The sequence below is a fragment of the Ovis aries genome, chromosome 3 (assembly GCF_016772045.2).
Source record: "Ovis aries strain OAR_USU_Benz2616 breed Rambouillet chromosome 3, ARS-UI_Ramb_v3.0, whole genome shotgun sequence".
Classification (NCBI taxonomy): domain Eukaryota; kingdom Metazoa; phylum Chordata; class Mammalia; order Artiodactyla; family Bovidae; genus Ovis; species Ovis aries.
The window spans coordinates 134,014,108-134,023,474 of NC_056056.1; the positions used below are offsets into that span (position 1 = coordinate 134,014,108).

Genomic DNA, 9,367 nt, shown 5'->3' on the forward strand with positions numbered 1-9,367 from the left:
TGTCACCCTCAGAGGAAGTTCCTCTGCCCTTCTTCCTGAAGTTCCTAACCCTTCAGGGGCCTGGCAAGCCTCCCTGGGTGTACAGACAACATCCCCAGGTTTGTACTCAATGAACATTAAAGAATAACCATCATTATGTTAATAAGTGACCCCAGGACACATAGGGAAACGGGGACTTTGGAAAGAACCAAGATTCCAGAGCCCATGGGAGCCAGAAATCACAGTGTCCTCAAATAAGAAAAGCCACCTTCCTCCCCTGTCTCTGTGCAGAGCAGTCTCTGAATGTTCTTCTAGGAGTGACAATTCCAGGGCTGGCAAACAGGGTGAGCCCTTCCCCTGGCTGGTGGTCTTGGAAGGAACTGGGACTCACAGGACCTGTTTCTTCTTCTTAAAGAGCCAAGAGATAGTGTCCAGAGCAAGTCTGAAGCATCAGGGCTCCCCCGAACTGGGTTTTCCCATCCTTTCAGTCAAGTGGGAGAAAGTGTCTAAAGGGAGGCTTCCCATTATCCACAAGAGGTCATTATTGTGGCCACTGAGAGTTAAGTGGTTTGTAGTTTTGTAGGTGAGAAATGAAGGCCCTGGAACAGAACCTTTCAGGCTGGAATCCAGAAGGTTCTAGAAGACCATGGGCTCAACCTTCTGCCCTTCAGGCAGCATGATCAAAAAGGCTTCTCTGGACCTGAACCACCTCCAAGCCATGCTGCCTGAGTGGGTGAGGGCTCTCTTGATCTATCTGCCCCTGAAACACAATGATATACCCAAGAACGTATCCTGCATGGAGCCCTAGGACAGAGGCGATGACCTCTGGTGGTCTCCTCCAACCTGGAGCCCTAGAACTTCTTCCTGGAGATGGTGGCCCCAGTCCTTACCCCACACTCAGCCACTCCAGACTGTTGTGTTCAAACCCGTCTCCAGGTGTGGGTTGAGGCCATCTCACAAGGAGACTGCGGGAAAATTAATTACCCTAATGTATGTAAACGAGCTTTGAAGATGAAAAGTGCAAACGCAGTGTCCGTAATAACATCTTCAATACTTTTACGGAAGCCGGGAGTCACTGCTGAGCTCACCTTTAAGACGAGTCCTTGGAGAGTTGTTGGCAAACTCCCCAAGCCAATAAACAACATAAAATGACTTTCCACTTCTTTCATGTAGCCAACCCCAGCTCTCTCCACCAATAAAAGGACCGAGGAGGATCAGTGGGTCCAGAAGCATCCTACGTAGCGCACCCGCCACCCTCAACACTCTCTTGCTCAAACCTCCATCCACTCAGACCCACACCATGTCGTGCCGTTCCTACAGGATCAGTCCAGGATACTCCGTCACCAGGACCTTCAGCTCCTGCTCGGCTGTGGCCCCCAAAACAGGCAGCCGCTGCTGCATCTCCGCCGCCCCTTACCGAGGGGTGTCCTGCTACCGGGGACTGACGGGCTTCGGCAGCCGCAGCGTCTCGGCCCTGGGCTCCTGCGGGCCCCGCATAGCGGTGAGCGGCTTCCGTGCCGGCTCCTGCGGCCGCAGCTTCGGGTACCGCTCCGGCGGCGTGGGCGGCCTCAGCCCTCCCTGCATCACCACCGTGTCAGTCAATGAGAGCCTCCTCACGCCCCTCAACCTGGAGATCGACCCCAATGCGCAGTGCGTGAAGCACGAGGAGAAGGAGCAGATCAAGAACCTCAACAGCAGGTTCGCTGCCTTCATCGACAAGGTCAGTGAGGCCTGGGATGGTCCAGAGATGGCCCCGGCCCTGCCTTCCCCTCGGGAAGGTCCCAGTCTTTAGGGGAGCCAGCGTATGGCTGCCAGCCACCGCAGAGAAATGCAGGCCGATCTTCGCAGAAGGATTTATTTTTCTCGTATAATTCCAGCAAAGTGTATCTATATCCGCAGCCCAGCATGGTCTAGAAATTGAGTCTGTGCTGTAAAGGGTTTGCGCTTCCGGAGACAAGACAACATGGGAATATCCGAGCTGCCGCGAAACACTGGGCACTGGGTGCTGGAAGAGCAAAGGGGCAGTGGGGAGAAAAGAAGGCCTGTGGTGGGGCAGCTTGGGAAGCAGGTGGAGCTCTGCTCAGAGTCCTGCCACGTCCCCACCTCCCCGCCTCTGCTCGCAGTGCGAATCCTCAGGCCTGTTGCTTGTCCCCTTAATAGAACCAGCTTCATATGTTTGCTCTGAAGATTAACTGGGCTCCTGTGCAATCAGTGCTGGCACATAGAAAGTAGATGATAAATGTTAGCTGTTAGCATTCTTCCAAGGACAGTAGTGAGCGAGGAGATGTGATAGGCAACCAACCAGGCTTGCCAGGCTGCTTCATGGGTGCAGAGCTGGGAATGGAGAAGGGGAGGCCGCTAGACTGGCAAGAAGAGACCCACCGGTGCAGAGGGTGGGAAATCCCCAGCTGCCCTCTGGCGGCCTCCCAGAAAGGTCACCGCTGCACCTCCCTTCGTGTGGGCTTCTCCTCTGTCCATGGGGCCTTACTCCAGCAGACGAGATAGGACCAGACTCAGGTCTGGGACCCAGGGTGACGGGACAGTAGGGGGGACCTTCTTACTATCACTTTCTTTAGTGATCTCAGTTAATCCTTGAAATGACTCACTGGAGTAGACATTATCATCTCTATTTTTTAAATAACAAATTGAAGCTGAGAGCTTAGGAAGCTGCTTAGACAGACTGTTCATAGGGTTCTCACAACTGAGCAACTGAACTGGACTAGATAGATCGTGGTGACAGGCAGGTGAAGGAGACTCAAGGAAGGTAGGATCCTGACTCCTGACTAATTATGAGACGATAAGTTAGTCATTTCATACCTTGGGGTCTCCTTTTCCTCTCCTGTACTATAGGGGAAATAAGATCTCCCCCCATAGGGTTGTGAGAATTGAATAAAATTGATTGGTAGGTACAGTCATAGATTAAGATATGTGTGTGTGTGTGTGTGTGTGTGTGTGTGTGTGTGTGTGTGTATCTTAGCACAAGCCCTGGGACCACACAGTAAATATTCAATAAATGTTTGTTGCATACATGACTAAATGAATAACTTGTAATTAAAGTCTTAGTTAAATTGGTTGAGCACTATCTGTGTGTCAGAAACTCTTCTAAGCAGTTTACATGTAGCAACTTGTTCAATCTTTACAACTTTAATGAAGGTACTATTATCATCTCTGTTTTGGAATGAGAAAACCAAGCACCCAGAGGTGAGAAAGCTACTGTTACAGTGGCAGACCTGGGATGTGAATCTGACCTTTGGCTTCCAGCCCGGGGCACTCCCACCCACAGTGCCTCCCTGGGGGCTGGGAGCAAGGCCCCCTGAGTCGCAGGGATTCCATGGCTCAACCCCCGCCTGGCCCCGGCTGTTCAGCCGGCACCAGGGCAGGGGAAGAGAGAGCTCTGGGGAACCAGACACCACCCAGGGCTCCTCCTGAGTCTCTTTCTCCCACTCTGGATGGCAGGTGCGCTTCCTGGAGCAGCAGAACAAGCTGCTGGAGACCAAGTGGCAATTCTACCAGAACCAGCGCTGCTGCGAGAGCAACCTGGAGCCCCTGTTCAATGGCTACATCGAGACGCTGAGGCGGGAGGCTGAGCATGTGGAGGCCGACAGCGGGAGGCTGGCCTCAGAGCTCAACCATGTGCAGGAGGTGCTGGAGGGCTACAAGAAGAAGTGAGTGTGGCACCAGCTGGGTTAGGGGAAAGGCTCTGCCCACAACCCTCTTGAAGCAGTTTCATTAAGATTCCTGCCTGTCTGCCAAGAGGGGCTGCCCACTACCCAAGAGGATGGGCAGTAGGAGCCTAGGTTTCTTCAGATTCTTTGGCTCCAGCTCAACTCCTTGGAGGCCCATGGGTCTTAGAGATGGTTTCAGAGGAGTAAGGAAGCCCCGTGGGGTTCCACGGCTTTCTTGCTCCTCCTGCTCCCCTTCCTGACCTGGGCTCCATATCCTCTCTGCCCGTGGCACCAGCTCTCTTTGGATCTAGGGTGGAAAGATGATTGTAAACTTGAGCATGGAGCGTGCATTCTCTGATCTCATCCCAGAGGCAGCAGGACTCAGGTGGAATAAGCCAGGCTGGGGCAGGGCTAGCCCACAAACAATGCACAAAATAGAGTGGGGAGAGAATGGGATGACGTTTGCAGGATTCACGCCAATTGACCCCCAGAAGAGCTTGCCCAGGATGGCTGCCAAACCCTGACTCCTCAGCTCCAGCCTCTGTCTCTCTCACACCCAGGTATGAAGAGGAGGTGGCTTTGAGGGCCACAGCGGAGAATGAGTTCGTGGTTCTAAAGAAGGTAAAGGGGCTGGGCTCCGGGAGGGAGGGAGCGACACCTCTGTGCGCACAACCTCCAGTGGGATGGGTCACCACACCCACCCAGAGCACCTTCCCGGGGCCTCCTCCCACACACTCGCCCCCTCCTCTCCATCCCACCATCAGGATGTGGACTGTGCCTACCTGCGAAAGTCAGACCTGGAGGCCAACGTGGAGGCGCTGGTGGAGGAGTCTAATTTCCTGAAGCGCCTCTATGATGAGGTGAGGGGCCCCTGCCAACCAGCCTGGAAGCGAGGAGGGAAGGTGTGGGGACCCAGAGCAGAGGCTGTGTGCACATTCACCCCCTGAGGGTGAGCGCATGTAAGGAACACACACACACATGCAAATAGGCATATTGTGGGGCTGTCACAGACACGCGCACATGAGCACCGAGGCCCGTGAAGCACGTGTGTGCTTGGGCTTTCTGTGCTTTTGTCTCTGTGTGTTGCACTGTGTGTGCCTGTGGCTGGTCTGCGTGCGTGTAGGTCTCTACATGGCTATGAAAGTGCATACGTGGGGAGGAGAGGGCAGGGAGTGGGTAGGGTGGGTTTCCAGTGAGAGAGGGGTCTTAATTCCTGGACAGATCACTAGTCCTGGCATTCATACCCCAGCTTCCCTGCTGAATGACTTTGAGTCTGGCCTTTTTCACACACTGGGATTCAGTTTCCCTATTTGTTAAGTCACAGGCTGTCCTCAGCTGACCTCTAGAGCCCCTTCCAGCCTCACTGATGATGTACCTGTGTGTGAATGAAGGCGAGTGGGAGTCACTCTCCTCCAGGGAGTGGACAGCCCCCAGGGGTAGAGCATGTGACCCAGACCAGACACCAGAACCAAATGCATTGGCTTTTGCCCACCCCCCCTCCAGGAGATCCAGATCCTCAACGCCCACATCTCAGACACCTCGGTCATCGTGAAGATGGACAACAGCCGGGACCTGAACATGGACTGTGTCGTCGCCGAGATCAAGGCTCAGTACGACGACATTGCCAGTCGCAGCCGGGCTGAGGCTGAGTCCTGGTACCGCAGCAAGGTGAGTGGTCCAGAACACCTGCCCCCTAGACATGGCACTGGAAAGGATATGAAGTGTGTGCTAGGAAAGGCTGCTTCTGTCTGGGGACTCTGATCTTTAGGGATGGCGAGAAAGAGACAGATCTCAATCGGGGTGTCAGGGCAGGGTGGCCATGTATGGTTGCATAGGCTGAGCACTGCGCAACCTGCACAATCATCCAAGCTGTCCTGGATGGCTGAGATGTCCCATCCTGAGCCTCAGGAGCCGCTCTGCTTCCTCCCAGTGTGAGGAGATGAAGGCCACAGTGATCCGGCATGGGGAGACCCTACGCCGCACCAAGGAGGAGATCAACGAGCTGAACCGCGTTATCCAGAGGCTGACAGCTGAGATTGAAAATGCCAAGTGCCAGGTATGGGTTCTGGGAGGGCTTGAATACCCAGCACAGGAAAACTGTAGCACCAGGCCCTTTGCCTGTGGAAGAGCAAATGTCTAGCCCTAATCAGGCCTCAGACTGTGCCCATGAGGAAGCAGGGGCCCAGAGAGGAGGCTGGGGCCCTGGCACGTCACATAGCACAGGAGCTGAGATGAGCCAGGTCACTGATGTCCCCCTTCTGGCCACCCTGCAGCACCATCAAGAAGAAATGATGAAAAGTGTCCATCACCTCCCTTGTGTTCACAGTCCCATTAACTACCTGCTCATAGGAGGTTAACCTAACTTTTCTCTGGGATCGTTGCCCCAGCTCCCTTGGCTCAGATGAGCCTAGCTGCACCTTCCCATCCTCACATCTCCTTCCCCACCAGCGGACCAAGCTGGAGGCCGCAGTGGCTGAGGCTGAGCAGCAGGGCGAGGCAGCCCTTAACGATGCCCGCAGCAAGCTGGCTGGGTTGGAGGAGGCCCTGCAGAAGGCCAAGCAGGACATGGCCTGCCTGCTCAAGGAGTACCAGGAGGTGATGAACTCCAAGCTGGGCCTGGACATCGAGATCGCCACCTACAGGCGCCTGCTGGAGGGCGAGGAGCAGAGGTGAGTCTGAGGAAAACCTTGGGAGTCTAGAAGGAGGCGGCCCTGGTCCTCTGCAGGTGAACTTCCCTGAACCCAAGTGGGAACTGCATCTTTGCCCTCTGCTAGCACAGCTCAGGCTTCAGTAGTAATAATAACTTCTGAATGCTTTATTAGGCCTGTGCTCCGTGCTCATTTTAATCCTCCCAATCCAGGTATCATTTTTCCCATCCAAAGATAAGGAAATAAGGCCCAGCACTCAGTGACCTTCTCGGGCCACACAGTTAATAAGCAGAAGAGCCAGGACCCTCATTCAAGACTTGTGGCTCTGAAATCCACTCTGTTCCAGTAGCTTCCTACGGGAGGCTGCCGCTTGGCCTGCCCTGGAACAGGACATTATAAGGTTGATGCAGTCTATGCTGTAGCTCTTCATTGGTGCCAGGCCCTTTCACATGCTTTCTGTGAGCCTGACTGGCACTATCCAGGGTGGGCCAAGTCATTCCTACTGGAAGCAGCACGTGGCTTTCATAGCTTCACTCACCTCTGCTGAAGAGCAGAAGGCCTTGTCTCTGTGGTCAGTGAATAGTTAAAGGAGCATGAGCATTTAAGGCAAACTCAAGGGAGCACTTCCTGCCTCTGGGGAATTGGATCTGTACACAGCAGGGCCCTCTCTGTGCCTAAGTTTCAAGGAAGCTGCCTCAAGGAATCCAGCTCAGTGCTTGGAATTAAACAGACTTTTCTTTCCCGTAGGCTGTGCGAAGGAGTGGGCTCTGTGAATGTCTGTAAGTACCTGCTTGAAACCCCCCTAGAAAACTGGCTCTATTGATGGGCAGATTTGAGCCGGACAGCCTAACCTACTGGACCTGGAAAGTTCCAGACCTGGGAGGGGGAACCTTTCATGCCCCCTGCTTCCTCCCCGGCTATGCCCCGCCGCCACCACCACCATCCCACCCCCCACCCCCAACCCCCCACCCTCCACCACCACTTCTCCCTTGAGGCACTAAGCAAAGGGAGCTTAGTGGGGGCCCTCCACTGGTGGATGTGTGAACTGCATGCCCGGGAAATAAGGGTGCAGCAGCTTTGCCACTGGGTTGCCCTGGTGGCTCAGATGGCAAAGCATCTGCCTCCAACGCGGGAGACCCCGGTTCGATCCCTGGGTTGGGAAGATCCCCTGGAGAAGGAAATGACAACCCACTCCAGTACCCTTGCCTGGAAAATCCCATGGACAGAGGAGCCTGGCAGGCTAGAGCCCTTGGGGTCACAAAGAGTCGGACACGACTGAGCGACTTCACTTCACTTCAGCTTTGCCACTGAGTCTGGGGGTCCTCGCTTCCTTCTCGCCTGGGGCCCGAGAAGGCTGAGGTGCTGAGAACAGAGTTATGAACCACTAAACTCATCGGGGAGGAGGAAGCTCATGCACGCAGAAGCCCTTTGGGCCTGTCCTGGGGTTGGTGACATCACTGCGGTCCATTCAGCCCTCCCTGTGCCCTCTCTTCCCACAGGTGTCAGCAGCTCCCGCGGTGGAGTCGCCTGTGGGGGCCTCACATATAGCAGCACCGCAGGCCGCCAGATCGCCTCGGGCCCTGTGGCCACCGGGGGCAGCATCACGGTGCTGGCCCCGGACTCCTGTCAGCCCCGCGCCTCCAGCTTCAGCTGCGGGAGCAGCCGGTCTGTCCGTTTTGCGTAGAGTCAGAGGCCCCGCCTACATCCCCCCAGCATGGAAGGGTGTGTGAATGGAAAAAAAAAAAAATTGTGTGCTTGCTTCCAGAATCTTCCATGTGTTCCTACAAGGGAAGGACCCTCCGCCGCTCCCCGCGCCACCTTCTCCTTTTAGGGAGTTGTTTTCCTGGTTCTCCAACAGGCTTCAGTTAGAGTCATTCCCAGCCCTTTCACTCAACTCCGATTTGACTGCTAAATTCCCGCGGCCAATTTGTGTTATTCACCAAGCTCTCTGGGACGCTACCAATCACCCAGGGCAGCTGGGCATCATGAAAACTCAGCCTGCCTCTGGCACAAGGAATAAGCCTAACCATCCAGTCAGGTCTCCCTCAACCTTAGAATCAGAGGAAGCCCCCCGCACTCCAGCCGGTCCCTTGTCCTGGCTGGGAAGTTCCCTGCAGGAATTGCCCCATGGTCATTTGAGTTTATGTTTTGCTTGTCTCTCTAACTGATTGCCTTCTTCTGGGTTCACCTGTTCCAGCCAAACTCCTCCTGTGACCTCCCAGTTGAGAGGCCTATGGTGAGGGGAATTCTTTTGACTTTGGACAGGTCTTGCTATTCAGTACACCTTAACAGATTTCAAAGAAAACGCCATGGTTGCTCCAGATCGGCCCCTGCCGGCGCAGGGGGACTCTGTCCAATCCAGAGCAGGTGGGCTGGAGAAGGGGAGCCCACTTTCTGGGTCTCCCTCTTATTATGACTGTCTGTGGGTGCCGTACCTTCTGGGTTGTCTCAATCTGTTTCAATAAATGCTGCTGCGATGCAAAGACATGTGATCTTGTGAATGGCAATGTCTCTGACTGTTGCCCTAATGGCCCAGGAGTGAGCAACAAGAATGAAGACCGAACACAAAATCTGGTGCAATGGGTCAGGGGACCTGCAGCCTCTGTTGGACTGAGGGGCAGAGTCCACTCTGAGTCCAGCTTTTATTTCTAGTGGCAGATTACAGAAATTTCTTTGATCTTTCTTCCCCAAGGCACTACCTTGACATAGTCCAGATCTTGTTCTTACCCCAGGCCATTCCCTTCTAGGAAAGTCTCAGGAACAGTCAGCAAGTGCCTAGGCAGTGTTCATACCTGACGCCGACCTGGTGTTCCAAAGTCCATGCTTTCATGATCCCAGTCATACTCCCTTCTGGGTCTGGCTTTGGGGTTTGTAACAAGGCTGTTATTCTAAGAGAAGCGTGAAGAAAAATCTGAACACATTTTCGTAACATATGCTGTTTTTCCAAGTGCTATTTCTGTGAAATTTCTCAAGGTTGGGAAAGCACATTATTAGGAATTCCCATTACATCTAACTCTCCAACATGTCTGACACTCAACTCCCACTTGCTCCATCTCTAGCTGACCAGTCCTTTCC

The 9,367-nt window shown here is 54.2% G+C and overlaps 1 protein-coding gene across 1 annotated transcript; it reads left to right on the forward strand.

Annotated features, from left to right (window-relative positions):
• The first annotated feature begins 1,204 nt into the window (after positions 1-1,204).
• Positions 1,205-8,779, forward strand: LOC100141295 (keratin, type II microfibrillar, component 5-like). The gene is made up of 9 exons (XM_015094650.3): positions 1,205-1,699; positions 3,436-3,644; positions 4,205-4,265; positions 4,409-4,504; positions 5,148-5,312; positions 5,575-5,700; positions 6,093-6,313; positions 7,040-7,071; positions 7,792-8,779. Exons 1-9 carry the CDS (start codon positions 1,280-1,282, stop codon positions 7,974-7,976), a joined length of 1,515 nt encoding a protein of 504 aa, XP_014950136.2. The 5' UTR covers positions 1,205-1,279; the 3' UTR covers positions 7,977-8,779.
• The last annotated feature ends 588 nt before the right edge of the window (positions 8,780-9,367 follow it).

Excerpts from the sequence above, each read along its gene's own strand:
- LOC100141295 (XM_015094650.3), top strand. The coding sequence starts at position 1,280 with ATGTCGTGCCGTTCCTACAGGATCAGTCCAGGATACTCCGTCACCAGG. Across the intron at positions 3,645-4,204 it reads CTGGAGGGCTACAAGAAGAA|GTATGAAGAGGAGGTGGCTT; the intron begins GTGAGTGTGGCA and ends TCTCACACCCAG. Across the intron at positions 4,266-4,408 it reads AGTTCGTGGTTCTAAAGAAG|GATGTGGACTGTGCCTACCT; the intron begins GTAAAGGGGCTG and ends TCCCACCATCAG.